At 46.5% G+C, this 23,552-nt stretch overlaps 1 protein-coding gene across 2 annotated transcripts in view; it reads left to right on the top strand.

Annotated features, from left to right (window-relative positions):
* Positions 1 to 21,266, top strand: part of KCNJ2 (potassium inwardly rectifying channel subfamily J member 2) — a 42,937-nt gene extending 21,671 nt beyond the window's left edge. The window contains exons 2-3 of one of the 2 annotated variants that reach the window (XM_085239755.1): positions 2,124 to 2,295; positions 15,903 to 21,266. In XM_085239755.1, the coding sequence (XP_085095881.1) occupies positions 16,119 to 17,402 (1,284 nt within the window). In that variant the 5' untranslated portion in view covers positions 2,124 to 2,295; positions 15,903 to 16,118 and the 3' untranslated portion in view covers positions 17,403 to 21,266. Of the gene's footprint in view, positions 1 to 2,123; positions 2,296 to 11,091; positions 11,269 to 15,902 lie in introns of those variants that run through there. The other variant, XM_003211549.5, reaches the window with a different exon arrangement.
* The last annotated feature ends 2,286 nt before the right edge of the window (positions 21,267 to 23,552 follow it).

The raw sequence follows: 23,552 nt of genomic DNA, 5'->3' as shown, positions 1-23,552 counted from the left end.
CCATTATCATGTATCATTATGCATCATTCAGTGCATATTTCATGTGAAGCTGATTTTCAGATGTGGGACATAATACACATCCCTTCATTTATTCCTTGTTTCTAAAACACTGCACGGGAGGTCTGACTTGAGCTGCCTGTCTAGCAAAAGCATTACATTGGTACGGTTACACTCAGTTCAGGAGATAAGAGGCACAACTCAGCGTATCAGAAGTGCTTGTGTGGGAAGCAACATTTGGTTGTAAGCCCTTTTTAGCTCTTAAATCTTCACTGGTTTCCAGCTGGGAACCTGCAAACAGGGAATTGGTGTCTCTGTGGTGGGCCCAGGGGGCAGCTGGCAGTAAATTCACTTCCACTCAGACAGCAGGAAGCAGGACAGAAATGAAACACGAATGAAACAATGAGCATTTATAGCTTTAGTCTGGGCTGCAAAGCGTGGATCAATGCTTTCACGGGCTCTAAAGTCACAGCACTTCTGGAATTTAAATCTTTCCAGTCTGAATGGTTGAGGGGGAATCAAACAAACATCAGGAAAAACCTGCAGCGGGTCCAGTAATTCCAAGCTCCCTAGAAAGCCAGGAGATTTTGGAAGCTGTGACACTGCCTGCTGTCAGTCAGCCTTTCACGCTCCACAATCCGGAGTTACCCGGGACTGTCGGAAGCCCCCGCGCCCCGACCCCCCGCGGCAGCGCCCACCCCGCTCCGCCGCTGCTCCCGCACAGCTCGGCCGCGCAGGGGCACTTGAGCGCCACCTGGTGGCCGCCCGTGGAACTGCCGCATCGCCCCCCCCCCCCCCCGCGCAGGGCCCTGTCCCGTTGTTGCAGTGCGTGGCTTGGGGTGGATGGAGGGGGACGACACGACGGCCCTGCGCTCACCGACGGGCTTCCCACTGGGTTCCAATACAAGCAGAGAGCCATAAGTTTGACCGAACCCTGAATATCTCTCTGTATCCTTTTCCAGCACTTGTTCAGGGGTCAATTCTACAGTGCTGAGACTTATAATAATTCAGGAGGCACGGCTGTTGTCCACACAAATTGATTCTTCAGCCATTCCTAAATGGCACCTGGAAACCTGTTGGCAACCTTAACGTTTCTAGTACTGCCTGACCATCCCATCCAAACCTGAGTTTAGGGCTTCCTATAGTTGCCCACTCAGGCTCTAAAGCCACTCAGAAAGCAAAGAATTTTGGTATAAAAATTGATATGACACATGCTCCGTCCAGCTGATTTATTCTATATCATTCCTTTTTATATATAGAAGCAAAAGCTGCGAGGTTGCTCGATTTGCCAGCTTAGGTATATATAGCCAGTCAAAACTGGCTACACTCCACTAGGAACTTTTCAAATAGGGCAATGATCTATTTGTGGCCAAAGATACTTAACTTCGAGAGGTATCAGTGACAAGAAGCAAAAAAGCTGCTTGTTTGTTTGGGCCGGGGATCGTGTGTGCGTGTAGAAAGGCAACGCTAACATTTATTATGTAAAACTACACACAGAAGGGCTCCAAAATAGAAATGCCTTAATAATTATCTCATATTCAGTGCCATGTCCACTTCTGAACGCACATTTTCCATTGAACAGCTTCGTGCGTTCTCTCACGCATGGGAGTAGCTCCAATGAAACATCTGCTGAACCATCTATATCATCATCCTCCTTCACATCCTTTCTTCAGGCTCTCCTTCGCAGCAGTGCGTGGAGGAAGCTCCACAAGTGTCAGGCAGCTGCTCTGCTGCGACTACTGGGCATTGTGTCTGCTTCCCCATCTTTGATCACAGGGTGTCTCTCAGACTTGCCTGACAGGGCAGGAACTATTTTTGGTCCGATGTTCATTCGGTATGATTCGTGCTCAGCCCAGGTGCCAAAACGAGCTGGCAGCCTCTATGTGACCACTGTGCAAAGCAGCGTAGAGAGGAGACGGTCCCAGAGCTTCCCCAGTGTCACTGCTGCTTGTTGTGGCTTGAAATGTGTGCCCTGCGTGTCTCCTGCACACCGTCTGGGTGGGGTTGCCTTTTGGGTGTGTTGTAAGTTTTCAAAACCTCGACTGATAAATGTTTCATTGTGATAAGCGTGCCCTGAGAAGGGTGTGAAAAATAACTTGAGTATAAACGGGCAGGTCTCATTTCAGGTCTTCAAGTGGAAATCAGAACAGCCCCTGGTGAGTGTACTACAGGGGAGGCTTCCTTGCACACCCAGGTCAACGGCCTTACTCATGTTGAGTAAAGGTGACCCCACCAAATTCAATAGGACAGCTTCCAGTGGGACCTGTGGTGGGATGTGAGCCTGGCAGGAGTCCTCTGGTAAGTACTTCATTGCAGATGTTTCATTACTTGCTGTGCGTACTGCTGAAAACTTTTTCTTCTCAGTGATCTCATTTTTCCATAGGCAAAAAGTCCACCTTTCCCTTGCCATTTGTGTCATGTAAAAGGGCACAGCACAGTGTCACTCCTCAGCTGGCAGCCACTCTGCTTGGAGGGCACACAACCCATGGCTCACTGGACACTATTTCTCTTTCCTTCCAGTTTATCCTTCTTTTTAGAGAAGTACCAGGAGAAATATCAAATGTAGTCCTTCTGAATCCTACTTTAGCCCTTCCGAATCCCCCACAGCCACAAGCTGTTTCCCAAAACCCTCCAGCAAACCTCTGGCTGGTAGGACAGAAAACCAAAGATATGCAGGGATGTCTGTGAAATCCTTACACTGGCACTGGCAACCTGCAGCAAGCTGGGTGCAAAAGTCTAGCAGGGAAAATCTGTCACATACGAGTGCATATGTCTACACGTGTGGATGTGGGACTGAAATAACTTCCATCACTTTCCTTATCTCAGCCTTAATAAGTGGGGCAGTGCCTACCAGTTCCATCTCAAGTTTCCTGCCTCTGAAATATGTGCACTTTCACCAGCTGATGTTTGGCACAGGGTAATTACTATGGTGCTAATTTTACCAGAGATGATGAAAACTCTGGAGCAGCCTAACCATATGAAGGGAGGAGATACGTATTGCTGATTGAGTCTTCTGGATCCTTTTTGAGCATGGGAAGTCATGACTTTGACTTGTAGATTTTCTCCTTGGGGAGGCTTCTTCTTACAGAGCTAGCTGACACACAAGTGGGGTTAGAAAAGAGCAAGGTCAGGGATAGTTGTGTGCTGGAAAATAAAAAGCACTGAGCACTGAAGTGTTGCCTTGTAGTAAATTACCTTACACAGATTAAATTACTCAAACAGATCTGCTTCTTCTCTTTTCTCTCCTGTGAGAGAATCCACTTCCAAACACCAAAGGCACAAAGATGCTTGAAAGTCTTCTATTTCTCTCTGGTCCTTCCAAAAAGATTCAAAGTCAATTGAAATTTCTAATGAGGATTCAGAGCAGATATTTATTCTATCCAAACCAGTTCAGCTTGAAAAAATTAGAGTGAAGTATGGTTGGAGGAAAAGCAATTTGCCAGAGCCTGAAGAGTGTGAATAATGAAAAGCAAACAGCTCTCTGCAGCACTCACTTTTGCTTTCAAGTCAAAGGGTTTATATTTATTGTGCTCCCACCCTGCCTTTACCTGGTGACCAGAACTGGGAATGGTGATTAAGGAAAGCTGAGCTGGTTGGTGGTTCCCAACTTCTGAAAATGTGCAGGAGAGTTCTTAACAAAGCACCCAGAAATTATGGGCACTGTTGGCACTCCATCCTGGAATCACCCCATTAGGAAGGACTGAACAAAACTGGCCCACTGAGCCCTGTTCTATTGCTCTATTATGCAGAGGTTTTTGTGTTACCTTTGCTGTCAGGGAGCACAAGCACCTTGCAGAAGCACAGCAAGCCACACAGCGAGGTTCTGCTCATTCTCTTCAGCTCTCTCTTGCTGTCTCCCTCACTCTTTTTGATTGTCACTGTCATTGAACAGCCTGGGTTGAAAAGGACCACGATGATCATATAGTTCCAACCCCCTGCTATGTTCAGGGTCGCCAACCACCAGACCAGGCTGCCCAGAGCCACATCCAGCCTGGCCTTGAATGCCTCCAGGGATGGGGCATCCACAGCCTCCTTGGCAACCTGTTCCAGTGCCTCGCCACCCTCTGTGTGAAAAACTTCCTCCTAATATCCAACCTAAACCTCCCCGTCTCAGTTTAAAGCCATTCCCTCCTTGTCCTATCACTATCCACCCTCGTACACAGTCATTCTCCCTCCTGTTTATACGCTCCTTTCAAATACTGGAAGGCCACAATGAGGTCAGAACCTGAGTGCTGAACGTCCCTCCTGCCTGAGCCATCACGAGTGTCCTCGGCAGGCATTTGGCTCTGAAGCTGAACTGAGGTTAAAGCAAAACACGGATCTGTGCACTTCTCTGAGTGAAGGTGGGTTTCTGGTCTCAGAACTCAGCAATGTGACCTTCCCATAATCAGATCGCCTTCCTCATGAGCCTGACAGCATATTTCTGCAGATCGCTTCACGCCAACAACAAAGTGCAGACGGCTCTGAGCTGTGTCAGCCTGCAGGCAGGGAGGGCCCTGCAAGCAGCCCTGCCCTGCCAGGCACTTTTGCAGCACCCACTGCATGGGCAGAGTGAGCACAGCCCCTGGAAACCACCAGGATCTCAGGAGCCGCAATGCCACCACAGGCCATGATGTAACCGCGGGCTGCAGCAACTCTGACATTTCCTGAACTTCCATACTGATTTTTTAATACTTGATGAGAAACGGCACAATCCTTTTCCCTCCAGTCTCTGTCACAAGGTTGCTTAATAGGGTTTGGGCATTAGCTCAAATAATATTAGAGGATCAAAGCCAACTTTTGAAGTATTAGAGAGATTACAAAGAAATGCATGGCTCATGCCTTCACGGGCACAACATCTACTAGCATCAAACAGGGGAAAGCCTCCTTCTGTGGCCACCCTTTCCCTCTCTCTGTGTGATTTAATCAGGGCCCAAAGGCGCAGGACGTGCAGTTTTAATGCAGGATGCCTGGGGGTGGGTGGGGAATCCTTCTTCCCCTCAGCATTTGCACAGACCAGAGGTAGAAATCAGCCTGGAGGCACAAAATGACATCAGAAAAGCAAATAAGTAGCACAAGATTACGATAGAAAAAGAAAGGAAACTGCGGTATTTTCTTGCTGAAGATTATTTCCTCTCTGACGACAGATTTTTCAAATGACAGAGGTGTTTTAGCGGGTGGGCCTTGAAGGACCAGTCCAAATAATCAGTCAAAAACAATATCAGGAAGCTTAGCCAACGGTTTGAGCTTGGTACGGTTTTACTCATCTGTTCAATTTTAGTTTTAAGGGAAATTTAGGAAGGTGCCAACTAATTACATTTCTCAACCTCCTTCCCAGCCACGCGGGCGTTCCGAGCAGGGTTGGGCTGCCATGTTGTGCCTGCTCCCCACAGCACTCCTGGCTTAGCACAGGGCAGGGAGATGTGCCAGCTCAGGGTGGCATCGCTCCCATCCCCTCTGTGTTCTGTGCTGGAGAGGATTTGCTTGGAGGCTGCAGTGCCCTGGGCCAGGCAGCACCAATATGGGTCGTCAAGATGGAGTTTCACATTGGATGTAAATTGGCACAGCGTCGGCTCCTCAGGAAATCCGAGCTTGTTTGCTACTGTATGCTGCCATTTTTCCTTCCACAATGGCCAGTGATCTAATCCTCTGTTTTCAGCAAAGTTTATTTGCTCTCCGAGAGAGAAAATAAACTCTGATATTGTCATTTACATTGCGGCCACACACTGCAGGCGAGTTTAAAGCTTCTGGTACAAACTGATAGAAAACATCGAGGACATTTGCATCTCAGCTACTACACTAAAGCAGAAAATCTGAGAGAGTAAGGAGAGCAGTCGCTTATGCACAGAGCACTGTTAACACAAACCATATGCTTCTGAGTTTATCAATGCAGTTTTCACTTGAGTGAACACACTGATAGGCAGTAAAGCACAGTGGTAGATAATGAATGACCAGCAGCATAAAGTACAACATGCACATTGCAAGGCAGAGAACTTCAGTCACTTCTGAGTGTATCCTCTTGCTCCTGGAAGCAGGAAGCAGTGTGTACCCATGTATTCACATCATCTTTCCCTCAGGAATTGCCAAGCATCACCTGGGAAGTGAATCACATCAGGTGAAAATAAATGGGTTGGTAGGATAGGTGAAGGAATACTGTATGTTACAGATTTCTAGCACTTTCTACCACATTTTTGCTTTTGTTCTTTATTGTCATATTTCTACCTTTGGCAGCACACAATGTAACAAAGACCAAAGCAGATCTCAGCTTCATCCATTGCAGCAGTGGTGGAATTAGGGGAATGCAGGCTGGTAACATTGCTCCTTCCTTTCTGGTGCACAGCACCAAAAGGTAGGTTGGAAAATTGATTGAACGCTATGTGGGCTTTTGAGCAAGCAGGTGACTTGGCTGCTGAGAGCCCATGGGAAGGTGAGAGTTGTAAACCCCAGTGAGGACCTGCTCCCATGACAGCCCTGCTGCTTATCCACAGTATTTGCATAATTACAAATGGGCAACCCGGAGAAATGCAAAGATATTCCTGCCCTACTCTGTTCAGCTGAGCCTGAGCCTATCCTGATTTTGGCACACTAATAAAACTAAACAACTGAAGCTGTAAGTCAGAGAATGAAAGTGTGGTCACATCGTTTTGTATGTGTAAGTTGCTGGCTCTTAACCCTTTTCCTTCCAGGAATTGTCACGTTCCCTATGTCAGCTCCATGGGCATGTTCTCACCACTCTGGCTGGTTTATTAACCATTAACTCCCTTTTCCTTGAAACATCCAAAGAATGGGAACCATAGAAAATCGTTTTGCAACTTTGAGATTCATAGGAAAATTTTATCCTCATTAATATAGAAATCATTGGGCAGTTTTATCACTTACACTAAGGTCCTTCTCATTCTGAATCTCATTCTCAATCTGAACGTATGTTCCCCTTTGAGGACATATGCTGCCTTGGAGGACAAATTGCCACAGGTGATTGAGGGCTGAGGGATTTGAATTAAAGAACATTGCAACATCACAAATAATTCTAGTTGTCCCTCGAGCTCACTGCATTTCCCAAAGACAATCCATAATCCTAAATTATGAAAACAGATAACTAAAAGTTTATACAACTGTCTTGCTAAAGCAAAGCTTCCAGTGAATGAGGATTGTGCAAGGCATACATTAAATAACAGACTGACATTTCCTATTTGATTATAGGATTTTGACTGAAGAGGTGAGAGTTTGGAAGAGCTCCCCTCTCCATTCTCTTTTTTGTGTTTAACCATATCTTTTGGGGTCTAAGACTCCAGTTGAAGTTAAAGATTCTTTAAATTAGGCATCTTAATTCAGTGAAAATTGAACCACATGGAATATGGTGCTGGAAGTTAAGTTTTCCTTGGCAGAACTTCATGGGTTGCATTTGGATTTCTGGCTATATAGTTACCATTAGCTATGGATTACTCTTTGTAATTCATTATTTCAACATTTCTTCACCTTGCTTCCTACATCCACCATCTGCAGTAGCAATGACTGAAAGCCTATACTCTAATATTTCAAACTACAGTCACTAGCTGGTGGTTTGATTTTAGAATCAGGCTGAAGAAGGCAGACTGAAATCTTAAGCAGAGATTTTGGACGCTCAGTGTCTGGGAAAGCAAGAGAGAAAAAATGTGAATGCTGTGTGAATTCCACTCTTCTCAGAGATATAAAACAATTCAATTTCCTTTGTCATATTTCACTCCTTGTATGAACAAACACAGTATTATCCATTATAACTGTGTCACCGGCTGCATTTCTGTATATCCTCTTTGCTTGCAAAGTACAGAATGTATTTATTTGCTCTCTCAAGTCTTATCAAACATGTAACCATCTCTCTTCAGAATTTACATTAGATTTACTGATTCCTTCTACTGCAAATATGCCTTCATTTTTCCTTGGAGATCACAGCGTTAGACCTATAAAGATCCAGTTAATGTCTAAACCCCAGAGATTTACTGTGAATGGGAAAACCACCTTTTCCTGATGAATTTTTTCCAGTTGACTTAATGGTTAGAGAAGAAAGGCTAACGTGTGCCAGTTTACATGCATGGAAATGGTGAGACCAACAAAAAGCCCAACAGTTTATTTACAGCATTTCTTCTCATCCAGTGGAAACTGACGGCTTTGATTCGACCAGACTGTGTTTTCTTTGCAAGTACAATACAATCAAGCTATTTTCAGCTGGCAATAAAATCCTTGAGAACCAAAGCAGATTTGGCCACTTTAAGAGATGAAGACTAATGCAATCTGATAATTAGGCCCTTTCACCGCCAAGAAGAAAAACCAATTTAATAACATGCAGCAAGACAGGGGTTAGAGCCTCTGGGTCTCAATTGGCAAGAACTATGACTGCAACACAACTCTAATTTGCTTCCACAGGGCATCTGCAGATCTCTGCAAGACTGAGGAGATGCTCAGGAAATGTGAGGGGAAAAGCCTCTCCTTCCACTGGTGTGGCTGAGCTGCAAGATGGATCAGAAAAAGCATGCTGCCCTGGGATGCTCCTATTCTTATGCCTCCTACACCCGTATGAAACATAAATATTCTGCTTTCCTAGCACCCTTCTTATCCCCTGGTAGTGTTTTCCTTTCTGCAGATAGCAGATCTTGCCCTGAAAATTCCTCAGGCCATCTCACATAACTCTTCAGTACATCAGAAAGGAGGCAGTGAAATATCCCGCAGCCAGACTGCCTCAAATGAGAAAACATTGAGGGAAGGCAAACAAAGCCTCACTTACTCTTGAGGGTTAAGTTTTCAGCTGTTCCTCACCCTCTTTGTCCTGGCTCATTGCAACAGGAAAGAGTTTTTTAGAAACTTTTCTTGTAACTTCAACTTCCCCATTTGAGGGCTTTGGAAGTGCCTGTGCTGAAGTTCAGGCAGACGAGAGGTGGCTTTGTTACAGTTCCTGTAATCTGTGTAATAGATTCAAATCGATATTTCATTCAAAGGAGAGCTTTCTGGACAGAGCAGCTTGGAGTTTAAGGAAGCTATAAACCAGCCCTGATGTGTGCATTCAAGCCTTCTTCAGTACGAAATGCTGGCTGGGTTGGTCTGCAGGGCTGTGCTGCTGTGAATAAGTCTTACTCATCTCAGTGGATCTGGGCTCTCGGGTCCTGTAAGTTAGCGGTGTTAATCAGTCAGTTTGGTGAGTAAGGGTTGAGTAAGAGTCTGCAAGGTCAGGCTTTAATGGGTAATATCTTGTGGGCATTGCAGAGATGTGTCCAACCCATGCTCCGGCACACTGCATGTATTTTCAGCAGAGCGCTTCTGAGCCTCAGCATATCACAGCACCTTTATTTCCACCCCATTTAGATGAGCACATACTTCATCAAGGTGGGTCAGATTGTTGCTATTTTAGCTGCACTGACACATTCAGAAACACAAGGGATTTTTTGCCATGAATCTTTGTAGCATTTGTCCCTATGGACTTCAAATCTTATGGGTGACTTCAGTCTTACTGGATGAATGAAATAATTGCTGTCTTTCCCTCTTGCAATTTTTTATTATTCCTCAATCACGAGAAACTTGCCCGAGTTAGAGAGCTTTTCTTCCAATTAAACATGGACGGAATCACCCAAGAACAACACAGGAACAATGATTGCCCAACACGTCAGGTTGCTCAATGTACACAATCACTTGTCTTTTCTTTGCTCCCACACCACATACAGCCATGCATCCTGCACACATCACGCTGTGGGCTGCTAAAGGCAGCTGCATTTGGCCATTATATTTGTTGCTGCACCAACGCTTCCTCATTCAGAATATGGGAAACTCAACACATACTGTAAATGACAGCAAAAAAGTGTTTTCTAAGTGTCATTACACGACAAGAAAGCATTTGGGGACAACATTTTCATTGAGTATTTCAAGACTTGCTCATGTCAGAGTTGCACGCTTACAAAGCTTAAAGCAACCTAACAGTGACTGCAAGCATTGTTGTAGAAACATGGAATCATCTTTGGAGCCTGTTTGGGACATGGGAAGGAGGGGAAGATCCATCTGTCCCTACAGATGCTGCTGTTGCAGTCCCAGGTGCAGCTCACAGAGCCCTCACCAACTCCTACAGCCTCGTGTGCTCTGCGTTCAACAGTCACCTTCACTCTGACTTTTCCAGCCCACCACTCAAGGCTCCGTGATGCAGCTCAGCTGTTAGCACTGTGCAGGGGACACCTGCCTCGGAAACTCACACCCTTGCACTGTCCATCAGAGCTGGAGTTTGGCAAACTCCAGAGCATGCTTACAAGGCTGTTTTTGTTCCTGCAAGGCTCCCGGCCAAACATTTCATCCCTGTTTTCTTTGTCAGATGTCTTAGGCCACGTCTTCCATAGGGAGGACAAGCTATTAAATGCCATTTTAATTTCTGCACTTTTCACCTGTGGCCGGACAGGACAACCTTCTACAAGTGACGTATGGAACAAAGGGATGCACCCAAACACCGCAGCACGCCAATACTCTGCTTGCTCCAAGGGGTCTTAGACCAGGGGACAGAGCTTTGCTTTTTGAGAGGGACATCAGATTTCAGTTTAAGGAGCAGTGATGGAGCAGAGTGTGCTTGACTTGCTCCGGGTGTGTGTGAGGGCTGGGTCTTAGTGACTAGATACCACACATTTCAGCATTTCATGAAGATGGAACAAGACTAGCAAAGGAAACCAAGCTTTACCCCGCTATTGTTCCTTACTACACGAGGCATCACACAGGAGCCCAAGAGGAGACGACCAGAGCGAGCAGCCTCACGCATCCCACCCGGCATCTTCATAAGCAGTCCCACCGAACGCCTTCCCGGAGGGACAACAGCAGCGGGCAGGTGCTGCCCGGAGTTGCGGGGCTGTCCTGGGGTAGGGCCGCTCCCCGCGGGCTGCGCTCCATCTATCGCGGCACTGAGTCCAGAGGGAGCAGCCCCTAATCGCCCCGCATCGCCCCGCACACAGCCCGGCGCGCAGCCCCGCATCGCCCCGCACGCAGCCCCGCACCGCCCCCGATCCGGAGCCGTTCTCCCGCAGCCCCGCAGCCCCGCGGTGCGGCCCGGCCTCCCGTTTGCCATTGGTGCGGGGTAGCGGCGAGGGCGGGGCCGACGGGGCCGCTATTAAACATCACATGGCAGCCCGCAAAAAGGGGGCAGCGGCTCATTGAGTGGCTCAGTTGCAAGCGGTGCAGCGGCGGCCGGCGGGCACCTTGGGATTGGCTTAGCTTGGCTTGGCTTGGCTTGCTGCGTCCCCGCGGATCTTACCACCCTTTAAACTCTCTAAGCTCTTCTGTTAAAGCCACCGGCAGGTAAGGAGCGCTTTCTTTTCCCCATTTATGCGGGACGCCCCGAGGTGCCATCAGGGGTCGGGGCGATGCGACGCGTCGGGGCTTAATGCAGCATTGCCGAGTTAGCGCTTTTCGTGCTCGTGGATCTGTTGCACGCTTCGGCATAACCGCTCGGAGGGGGAACTCCTGCGTTTCTCGTGCACCATACACGAGCTATTCTGGGTGCCTCAAATAATTAGATAGGTATGCTGCGAACACTCGAGCATCTGCTTGCAGCATCTGTTTATGTTCATAACTTTCCATGCACCAGCTGCTCCCCCCGAGATATTTTGTTCGGGGGAAGGGCTGGAAGTTTGCATGACAACTCCGTCGTGCAGACGCAGCACCGCTCCATCCCTTTTGCTCTTCTTGCCTGTTGTTTCCCGTGTAAGACAGAGGTCAGAAGTATCAAATCTGAGTTATCAGATGCGTCATTTATAGAGGAGCGTCCGAAATACTTTAGAGGGACATGAAAGGAACCTGTAGCTTCATTCACTGGCTTTATGGGAATGTGGGGTTTTCTTCATATGCAATCATTCTGCCAAGAATAGGAAGAAAGAAACCATATTGCAGCTGGGGACTGTGTGAAGAGGATGCATTGTTTCAATTTAGTTCGTGACTAGGAAAAAAATACTGATAAGAAGCGGCAGATTTAGCGGCGGGGGCTGAGCTGCGTTGTGCCTTTCCGGCAGGGCTGCAGGTGTTGGGGCCGCGCACCGTGCCCGCCCGCAGCACTTGTTCCTCGCTCCAGCCTTACCTTTACACTTGTTTGCTTTTCCATCCTCGCAGCCGGTGCACCAAGTACACCCCCTGGTGATGGCTATTTCACTTGTAGCTATTTTGTCATCAGCTAGAAATATCCCGAACCCGGCTCCTTTGTGGATATAGCAGATGCAAACGCCACTTGTGTCCTTTCTCCTGTTTCTTCATACCCATTTCCCTACATCATCTGCTTTTTTTTTTTTTTTTTTCCATTTTACTTTATTTTTACCTCCCACTGCCTGTTCGAACAGGACAGATCCTTCTCCTTGAAGACAGCTTCGGTGTAACCCGAGTCCTGTCCTGTAAAGCAGTGCTGGGCAATGCCTTGGAGGTGACCCCGGGGCCGGGGAACGCGACTGGGGCGGTCGTGCCCAGCAATGAGCGCGGGCTGTGGGATCGGGCTCCTCTCTTGCGATCATTCTTTGTTCTGTTTACCGAGGGTAGCGGAGGAAGGCTTCGCTAAGGCAGCGCTTCTGCTCTCTTAGCAACATGTGCCCGACTCACGGCGCGGGGCTGCGTGGCATCAGCCTGGGAATAGCTGCTCCGAGCGCTCATTAGTGCTCCTCTTCTCCTCTGCTCTTCTGCACTTCATGGGTTTTGCTGGGTATCAGACCTTCTGCAGAAATTCCCTCCGATCTGCTGGTTGTGATGTTTAGATGTGCGTTGTAAATGTCTTTCCTCTGGGGAAACGTTTAGGGGGGATGCTTGCTAAGTGGGGGTTTGGGAGTTGCACTGAATTTAGTTCAGAAATGCAGCAGACAAAGCACAGCCCCCTTTCCTCTGTTCCTCCAAGCATCCCCTTGCAGCAGAGCTCTCCCATCCCATCCTGGTAACACTGCATCAGTTCCAGTGCTGGTAATTACAAGCTGCATCACTCTAATCTCACATTCTCTTCCAGCAGGAAAGGTAGCATACATTAATGACAATAACACACCTAGTGATGATTGAGTTCACAGCTCCGTGCGTGCATGTGTGCCTGGCTGCAGTGTGCTGGGCTCAATTACACAAAGGGCTGGGCTGGTTTGTGGGTTCTGGCTTGGTTTCTTTAGCCTGGTGAGGATTGCAGAGCTGGTCCCATGCAAGCTGAGCATCCTTGGTACCTCCAACACATTGAGGTGTGCTGGGGGAATGAGCTCATTTAGCCTTTGAGCAGCAGGTGGATTAGCAAAATAAAAAGTACCATTAGATTTTCAAGCTTGCTTGATCGCCTGTGGGATTTGGGGGACCTCTAATGAAACAGCTTTGTGAGTCAAGGTGAGCATTGACAACAGATGGAGCAGGACCAGGAGCAGACCTGCTGCCTGCAGTCCCATCTCGCATCCTCCCCATGCTGAGCGCTCACAGGGAAGAGCCAAGCTGTGCCGTGCAGAAATAAAAGTGCTATCCCACAAGCAGCAGGAGCACGCCAGAGCGTCGTTGTGTGTAAACTTCAGGGAGCAGCCTGCACACTTGGCTAAGCTTGTCCCCAGGCACACCTCTGCTGTGAGGATCTCAGCATCCAGAGGTGCAGCTCCGCTGCCGGCAGCACGCAGCTGTAGGCAGCACAGCTGGGCAGATGTGCAGCAGGTAGAAGTGAATGGGATGGCAGCAATGTGTGCTGCATCGCTCAGCTCCCAAACTTGTAAATGCAGCCAGCTTGCTGCAGGAAGTTGGCGTTAGGATTTCAGTGATTTATGGAATTCAAACAAACGTCCCCAGGTCAAGACTTTTGCTGGGGGGGGCTGCCTGCTCTGACACTTGAGACTTTACAGCTTATCTTTCTCTCTGCCGCAAGTTTTCCTCTAAAATCCAAGAGACAATGCAGAGGGGAAATAAAACTCTTCAGAATGAGCTGTTTCCTGGGCTGTGTATTTCCATCAGCTCGGAACAAAACAGACTCCGAATGTGGAATTTGAACATGTCTGCAATTATAGGATGTGGTTTAGAAAAGTGATCGATTTGTGAACCAATGCAGTGGTTTTTCGGGGACGTTTTCATGTGGAATGCATAAACAATTTTACTTGCACCCTCTGCTCAGGTTTCTCTAAGTCCTTTCAAGTCTTTTTTTTTTTTTTTTTTTTAAAGTGAGCATTCAAAGAATTCCTTTGTATTTTTGAGAAGTCTCAGGATTAAAAAGGTGTGAGGGGAAAAAGTGAGTCCTTACACTTATCTGACTATCTTGTGTGCGCTGTGTAAGGGCTATACCATCCCACAAATTAAACTGCTGAGAGTTTTACTCAAATGGGACATAACTGAACCCATCCATAGCTGCCAAAATGTCTTGTTTGCTGCTGCAGTCACAGATGAGTAATCTCAGCAAGTGGGCGGCGGGACCCATTGCACAACAAACAGAAGTGAGGAAAAAAGGGAAGGTAAAAGTAAAACTCAAGGAGATCCTCCAGGGGAAAACATCCTGCACGCAACTGCAGGCACGCAGTTGTTTTCTGTTTGTCACCTGCTCTTTTTCCCAACAAGTGTTTGCTGACCTAAAGCCCTTGTAATGCGGTGGAAGGATGTGGGAGGGCCGAGGAACTGCTTGAAATCCCTTCAGTTGCTGGAACACCTCGGTGAGGCTCTGGGGGAAGGAGATGGGCTGCTATCTGCTGCAGTTGTCGGGCTGAGTCAGAGGAGCAGCCGTGGTGCAGAGGTTGTGCTCTTTGGTAGCCATAGATGTGTTGGGTTTGGGACAAACTCAGATGAGTTTTGATTATATTGATTTATGAAGAGGATGGTGATTTAATCCCCCACCAGTGTAAACAGTACTTAAGTCTCCTCTTCTAGGGTAAATGGATAGGAGACATTCCTCGCTGCTTGGTTTTGGTTTTATTTCCTCCATGAGGTGAATGTATGGATGGAGCAGTTGCATTAATGCATCTCTTATCCTCTGCAGTACTTCAATTACATTTCCTGATATACAGTACATGACTTAATGGATGACGCACTTGTTAAAAGCTAAACCTGGGTCTAAGCCAGACCTCCCTGAAACAAGTCTGGTAGCTTCTACCCTCGGGAAGAAGGTTCTGCAGCCTCTGTGCTGAGCCTTAGTTGCTGGCATCCGAGACCTTGAGGTGTTTTGAAGATGCCCATCCAGTCCTGCCCCCATCCAGTCCTGCCCCCATCCAGTCCTGCCCCCATCCAGTCCCACCATGGGAGCCTTCTGCCATTCCCATTCACAGAGGGTCATTATGATGTTTAGTTTGCTCCCTACAGCTCACCCTAATGTGAGTGTACAAACTAGCCTGAACACAGTGAATTGATGGAGTTAAAGGCACTGATGCAGCCTGTCTTCCTGCCATTCACAGAAAACACACGACTCCTTTTATAACTCCCACTTAAAAAAAAATTCTAAGTTCTATGCGGTGTAATCTCATGGAAATAACTGATATTTACATTTTCCAACTTTATTGTTTTTGTCAGTACATGTTGCCTTCCCTTTGCACACTCTCTTGTTTGACATAGGTAAAGCAGTCCAGGAGACAGACATTGCACGTCGTTAAAAACCTGCTTCAGTATTATTTGAACAGAGGGAGGCTAATGCTAACTCTTTGTTGCAAAAAAAAGCAAAAAGCCCCGTTGCAAACAGTAGATAGATTCTTTGCATGCCCAACTTTAAAGTGGAATATTGCTTAGAGACTTGTGTGACATGATCATTTCAAGGCTCTCATTTGGAAAGAGTGGCTTCTCTGCAGTAATGATGTCACTTTGGTCAATACAGAACTGTGCTCAGAGAGCTCACGCATTCCAGAAAATGCTGCCATTAAGAATAAAGAAACTTCCTGCAACTCCAGAGGAGTGATTTTTACATGATTCTCACAGGCTTGATTCATTATCCTTTTCCTCCAGGATCTAATATGACATTTCTCTTTCTCTTACAGACCATGCCCTCTCTATGACGGTTACTTGTTAAGCTAACTCTGCATGCCAGAAGACCGTCCTTGGTTGATCCAAGGGTTTTTGGGGATTCCAGCCTCTCCCCAGTTTTTCTGTGTGTGTGTGTTCCTCTAGAACTTTCAAAACTGTTTCTCCAAAGGGTTTTGCAGAAACTTAGACTGTTTTCTAAAGCAGAAGCACCTCAGTCCACAGCAGTAGTGATGGGCAGCGTGCGAACCAACCGCTACAGCATCGTGTCTTCGGAAGAGGACGGCATGAAGCTGGCAACCATGGCCGTCGCCAACGGCTTTGGGAATGGAAAGAGCAAGGTACACACCAGGCAGCAGTGCAGGAGCCGCTTTGTCAAAAAAGATGGCCACTGCAACGTCCAGTTTATTAACGTGGGTGAGAAGGGACAGCGATACCTGGCAGACATCTTCACCACTTGCGTGGACATCCGCTGGAGGTGGATGCTGGTTATCTTCTGCCTGACATTCATCCTCTCCTGGCTTTTTTTTGGCTGTGTGTTTTGGTTGATTGCGCTGTTGCACGGGGATCTGGAGAACCAAGAAAATAACAAGCCTTGTGTCTCGCAAGTGAGCAGCTTCACTGCAGCCTTTCTGTTCTCCATTGAGACCCAGACCACGATCGGCTACGGCTTCAGGTGCGTCACAGACGAGTGCCCCATTGCTGTTTTCATGGTGGTTTTCCAGTCTATAGTGGGCTGCATCATTGACGCCTTCATCATTGGTGCCGTCATGGCAAAGATGGCTAAGCCAAAAAAGAGAAACGAAACTCTTGTCTTCAGTCACAATGCCGTGGTGGCCATGAGAGATGGGAAACTGTGCCTGATGTGGCGTGTTGGAAACCTGAGAAAAAGCCACTTGGTTGAGGCACACGTACGAGCACAGCTTCTCAAGTCCAGGATCACATCAGAAGGGGAGTACATCCCTCTGGATCAAATAGACATCAATGTAGGGTTTGACAGTGGGATAGACCGCATATTCCTGGTCTCCCCAATTACAATAGTACACGAAATAGATGAAGACAGTCCTTTGTATGACTTGAGCAAACAAGACATGGACAATGCTGACTTTGAAATTGTAGTCATTTTAGAGGGCATGGTGGAAGCCACTGCCATGACTACCCAGTGCCGCAGCTCATATCTGGCAAACGAAATCCTCTGGGGCCACCGCTATGAGCCCGTACTCTTTGAAGAAAAAAACTACTACAAAGTGGACTATTCGAGGTTCCACAAAACATACGAAGTGCCCAACACACCCATCTGCAGTGCCAGAGACTTAGCAGAAAAGAAATACATTCTCTCGAACGCAAACTCCTTTTGCTACGAGAACGAAGTGGCCCTCACCAGCAAGGAGGAGGACGAGATCGACACGGGGGTACCCGAAAGCACGAGCACAGACACCCACCCCGACATGGACCACCACAACCAGGCAGGAGTGCCCCTAGAGCCACGGCCGCTGCGGCGTGAATCGGAAATATGACTGGCGAACAATTCCTCTCTCTTTCGGTTGAAAGGAAAAAAATAAATAAATACCTATCGGTCAAAGGCACGTTGACCTGAGAAGTTGGCCCAGAACAGTTTTCAGACAACGGTACTGTTGAAGAGCGGCGTGAAGGCAAGCAGACCTGAGAAACCCCGGCTGGTTTGAGGGCTGTCCTCAGAGGAGGGACGACAGAGAATGAACTCTAAACACAAAGCACTAAACATGTCTAAGTATGAACAGAAGGCACATATGTTGTAGAATAAATTATGTATATATTTTTTTACAAAACTTGAACTTGCAGGCAAGCTTTGGTTGGGTTATTATTATTTTTTTTTTTTTCAACTTTTTTCCAGAATGCTTTCTCTAGGGAACAAGAATGTTTTTAATGGCATAACAAAGGCAAGAATCTGCCTTATTATTATTATTATAATTATTTTTTAAAAAGCTGCTGCTAACTACATGAACACAAATGGTTATTTTTGTTGCAGTGTAGTTTTTATTTTCTCTTGTGTAATTTAAAAAAAAAAAAAAAAAAAAGGAAAAAAAAGGTCAGTGTTGAACTTTTTGGGGTTGAAAAGCTCGTGATCACTTCAGAGAGACTGACGTTGCCAGAAAGTCTAAACTCTTTTTTTGAGGCCAGTAGTTTGATAGCTAGAATCAATTTCTCTCTTTCCAATTACATAAGGGGCATTATGTAATATCAGGCCAATCAGTAGCCTCCAGCAAAAGTATGATTTTTGGGGGGAGAATTTAATTCTCTGTCTAAAGAAAGCGATGAAATAAAAGATTATATATATGCATAAGAAAAATACTAAGTTAAAACTACCTACGAGGATACCAAAGAAAATGCAGTTTTGCACAGTGGAGTTTATTTAAGGAAAAAAAAGAAAAAAAGAGGAAAAAAAGAGGAGGAAAAAAAAAAAAGGAATAGGCTGCTTTAAACAAACAAAGAATTTCAAACCTCAGACACTTTTTTTTTTGTTGTTTGTTCATTTTGATTTCTTTTTTTTTTTTTTACAACTTTTATTTTTGCACCTTATTTTAAAAGCTTAAGACTCGGATCTATAGTGAGCTAGGGCTCCTCCCCACACCCCTCCTCTGTAAGTGGAAGAAATCCCCTTCTTGTTTAAGGGGAAGCACAGTGGGGTGATGGCAGACAACAGACCCCCGTCCGCTGCTTGCTCACTGGGTGCAGCAGTGCCTGTGCCCCATCCCAGCCCCAGCATCCTGAGCCATTGGATGTGCTGCTGGGGTGACACCTGGCCAGAGCTGCAATGCAGCACGGCTGGAGAGGGGCACTGGGGTGCAGAAAAGCCAACGCATAAACCCCCCAAAGAGGAGAGGAAAAAAAAGCTTTCCCGATGCTTGGGAATGGCACAGGGGTGATAAGTTTTTGTGAAGATGCTTCTCTCCAGCATGGCAAAGGTGTCAGAAAAAGTGAGGCTCCAAAGCGTGTTCCTGCCTCCTGTTCTCCACAAATATCAATGACTGGTGGGTGAGAAGCACCACTGGGCTCTGAGCACACTTTGGCTCTGTGGTGTTCAGCTCCTTTGCCCAGGCTGCAGAGCCTCTGTGTCTCCAAGCTGAAGGATGCACTGCTTTTGTGGCACGGCACGGCTGTTTGCTGCAGAGGGGAGGTGATGGGGACAGCAACCCTAGTTCACTCTTACAGTATTGGATCACTGTATGCCATTAAAAAACAGCTTGTTCTAGGTCTAACATCTTCTGCAAACAGAGATCTGTGAAGGCTGCTGGCCCCTTCCAGCCCTGCCTGAAAGAAATGCCTGCAATGAAACGGTGTCTGGTCAGATGGGATCTGGGTGTGAAACAGTGGGAATTTGACATTGTAAACGTAGACTTGGTGACTGGAGAGGGCAGATGATTGAGTGCACGTAGAAGGCGGTCGCTGGGGTGGGGGGAAGTAATGGAGAGCTGAATGCAATGCGACTCGGTCGCAGTTTCTGGGTCAACGTTGGTGAAAACAACTGAGTACTGCTAGTGCTGCTATTGTGATATACTTGTAAAAGGAAATACCTAAACCAAAGAGTATTCAGTGAAACAGAGGGGGCATGAAAATGCAAAGGGGAAGGGATGGAAGTTGGACGCCAAGGAGGAAGAAAGGGTCCTCTCCTCCAGGTCAGTGTCCCCAGGAGCACAGCGCTCTGCAGGATGATACTGGAGATGCCTGAGGGAAGAGATGGGGGAGTGCAGGATTCTGCTTGTTTCTTTAAAGAGAAATTCAGAGGGGGGAAAAGAAAAAAAAAAAGAAAAAAGAAAACAACAGAAAACTACAAAGATCCCCTCCCCTTAACATTTCTGGTGCAGAAGTTTGGGGTTTGGGTGTTGGTTTTTTTTTTTTTTGTTTTGTTTTGTGTTTCTTTTTTTGTTGTTGTTCTTTTTGTTTTTGTTTTTCAAGTCGGTTTTTCAGAACTATTTTTAAAATGTACATTTTATAAAGTTTATCAAGTATTTTCATATTTAAAGCCAAATGTAAATAGCAGTCTGTAAAGGAGGACAAGGAGAAGAAGAAAAAGAAAAGGCCACAAGAAGTATAAATTCTGCTCGGCAGTCTCAGCTAGCTAGTACCTAGATGCTACCGGTTAGCATGAGTTTTAGCAAATAATTGCAAGCCTTATAGGATTCCTAATGCTATGAACTCTTTATTTATTTTTACGCATGGACTTTTGAGTTGAAAACACGTTCTGGCTACTGGCATTTTTAAATTTACCAGCTTTCCCAGTGCTAGTCTTATAGAGGGTGTGCATCGAGGCAACCCATGGCACTCTCTGCAGTGTTCTTTTTTCCTCTTTTTTTAACCACCCTTTGTCTTTGCTGATGGACTCTCACATTGCAGAACTGCACTCAGCCTCTGGCTCTGGGAAGCTGCTAGAAACTGACCTGCAATGTGCACGCTGTGGTACCCTTCCCCTTGTCCATCGTTCCTGTTTTTACCAACATGCCTTGGTGAGCCCAGTGTAGGACTGACTGTCGTAGCACACTTCTACAGCAGCAGCTGGGTTGGTCAATTGGAAAATGTTGTTATTTTTAAGGAGTACAGAGTGGGTGACAGCATTTGGTCCATTCCTGATGATCCTGGGTTAAGCTGATGTTTAAGGAGGGGCCCTTCGGATTGACTGAGCTCTACCTATAGGCTCCTACAAGGCTGGTCTCTTTACCAAGGACAAAGTTGGCTCAGCTGGCTCGCACAGAAGGTTTATACTGTATTTTGCTTAGGGTCTGGGGGGAATATGTTATTTCTGCCCTTCCCTGAAAATACTTGAACGAGACACTTGATGTCTGAAACACAATACTGCGTACAGTGACAAAGAGCATTTCTGAGGCAGGTTGGGATCTCTTCTTTCCTCTGTCTCTTCTGTGCGAGCCGTCTGCTGATAGGTAACAGGGGTCAAGTCCTTATTGGCTGTACTAATGATACTCGCCCAGATGTGCTAACGCTTGTGTGGTTCGTTTAGCTCTCGCTTTTCCCAGGAAAGACAAAGGGTCCAGGCATTTGATTTGTTCTCTTAGGTCTTCTTTTTCATAATGGATTACAAGGTAAAACTGAGAAGTACTGTAATGTCTTTAAATTATGGCTGCTCATGACCATTATAAAGTAGAAGGGTGCTGCGTAGTTGCCATCCCACAGCCAATGAGAAACTGATTTTGTAATGACTTTTGGCCTCCAACTATTGTAAGGTGAACAATCTAGACATCTGACAGTTGTCCATTACTATTTTCCTGTTTGCAGCCTTTTTGTATCAAAGTCTTCCTAATGTACTGCACAAATTGTGGATTGTACAGATTTTTATATATTATGTCTTATTTTATTATTTCTAAATAAATATTAAAAAAAATTGAGAACGAAGTGATGTATGCACCATGCATGTGAATGAACAGGACGTTATAATACAGCTGTGTTTATGCCTGTCCCTGAGCACAGCCATTGTCTGAAGCCTTTGGGAAGAGACAGGTCGTTCTCTCCCTTGACAAAAGGCAGGAGGAAAGGTGATACGGTCATTATTTGCCAGATGGGAACACAAACAGGACGCTCTGCAGCTTGCACCAAAAGAAGATCTATCCCAGAGAGACTGACTGGCTTTCTTCAGGTCATACCTGAAACAGAGCTCCACATTATTAGCTACAAGTTGTCTGAAACAGAAAGAAAGCTCAAAGTCTACATAAACTACAAAGCGTGGGGAGGGGGGAAGTGAATGTGCAGAGCATAAGCCAGCGTGCTGAAACGTTTGGAAAAGGATTAAAAAATTAAGCAAGAAACATCCTCAGATCCCCATGTTTCATGTGTCCCTGGAGCATCCCACTATTGAAATGCTGCTCTTCATTTGAGCTGAAGTGCATACACATTGTCTGTCATCTCCATACGAGCCTAATTTATCCAGAGCCCTGAGTCTTTGGAGCTTGTTCTTGTGCAGCAGGACGGGGAGGTGCAGTGGAACAGGCCCTGGGGTAACAGAGTGGGGGCTGTGTGCCCGTCCTGGTGGGTTGGGAAGCTCTGTGCCCATCCCAGAGGGCTCGGGAGCTCAGTGCCTGCTGTCTGTGTGTGTGTGTGTGTGTGTGTGTGTGTGTGGCCTCCAGGGCAGACACTGGAGCTGCGCAAGGGTGACTCAGCTCGAAAATGCTGATCTAACTGGAATGCAACGCTCTGCACAGGCTGGGGACGGCTGTTCAGTGCTGCAACGCGGCTCTGACCTCTGCTGAATTGTCCAGCTTTTCATCAGTCTGTAATGCTCATTAAATACAGCTCGTAAATGAAGCCTCTGATAGAGCCCTGACCTTATCTAGAAGAACTCCTTTTATAAATTCAAATTCTCTTTTCAAAATCTAATGGTCTCTCGAAAAGCTGATCATAATAATTGCAGGGCTGGATTTAGAGGCACAGATTGGCTGTCACAGCCTGGATCCGCTTACAGCCCTGCTGAAATCCTCCTCCAGGCAGCCCCGAGCCCTGGCTCGCTGCTCCCAGCCTCTGCGTGCAGTGGGTAGAGGCTTCATACCTTCCCTTGCTGCTGCCCTTCCCTTCTCTCGCTGAACACTTATCCAGGCAGGTGCATTCAGCATAGGTATGGCACAGTAAAGTGCACTAGAGGCAGATGTATGAACCAGCTGCTCCCTCTTTTTCCAGTCTTCTCACTGAATGAGTAGTGCTTGCAGATGGTTTTGACATGCCAAACTCAAGCTGAGGGCTGCAGGCTTCCTATTGACCGAAAATGTTTGGAATTGCCCACACTTTCAGAGTACGCTGAAGCTAAACTCACAGCTTCAGGGGAGCCTGTTTCATGGGTTTGGACCCTTGGCAGGTGGAGGTTGCCATCCTCTGCAGTGGTGTTCCACTGAAATTAGAGAATGAGGAAAACCAACCGAATGGTCGTGGAGTCGAGCTGTGGCATTTTGCTCCATGCTGTTTGCAGTTGAATGGAACCACAGCTAAATCCTTCAGCTTATCTTGCTCGTAAGGTAGACCTCATCTTGTAAGGAGCTAGCAGGAGTTCATCACCCTCGTAGCCACCTGAAACCAGGAAAGCCCTTCTCTCTGTTTCATCCATAGCACTGCCTTCACTTTGTCCTCCCCTGAGGATGCTGAGATGCTTCTACTGGTTTGCCAGTGTTTGGGGACAGGACAGAAAAGTGAAAGAAATGAGCATTATGGAAAGTTCAAGAATACAAAAATGAACAATGAGTTTCACATATATCATCCTTCTTCTCCTTCTTTCAAAGTTTTCTCTAAAGTACAGTCTTAAATCCAGCACCACATTGGCATTGTTACTGAGCATACAAGTGCAGGCTGTTCCATGCAAGCCGATGCTTTTTATAGGTTTGGATGGGCAGGACAGGAAGAGACCAGAAATACACCTATTTCAGCAATATATGCATTTTACATTATTCTTTTACAAAATTACTGCTCTTTCCTTTTCCTTCCTTTCTAGCTTGGATTCCAACCCATAAACTTCGGAAACTTTTAAAAATCCACAGTGGGACTCATAGAAATGACATCCATTAAAATGTGAAATAGCTGCTGAGTCCCTCTGGTTGGGGAATCATGCAGAAGTGAATCCTGAGCTGTGGCAATGTTTGCATTCCACGGCACGTAGATTTCTGAAGTTACATAGCACAGGGTCCAAATGGAAAGAG

The sequence above is a fragment of the Meleagris gallopavo genome, chromosome 20, assembly GCF_905368555.1.
Source record: "Meleagris gallopavo chromosome 20, MGAL_WU_HG_1.1, whole genome shotgun sequence".
In the NCBI taxonomy this organism is placed as follows: Eukaryota; Metazoa; Chordata; class Aves; order Galliformes; family Phasianidae; genus Meleagris; species Meleagris gallopavo.
Note: the sequence above shows the minus strand (reverse complement) of the source record. Positions and strands in the feature narration are given on the sequence as shown.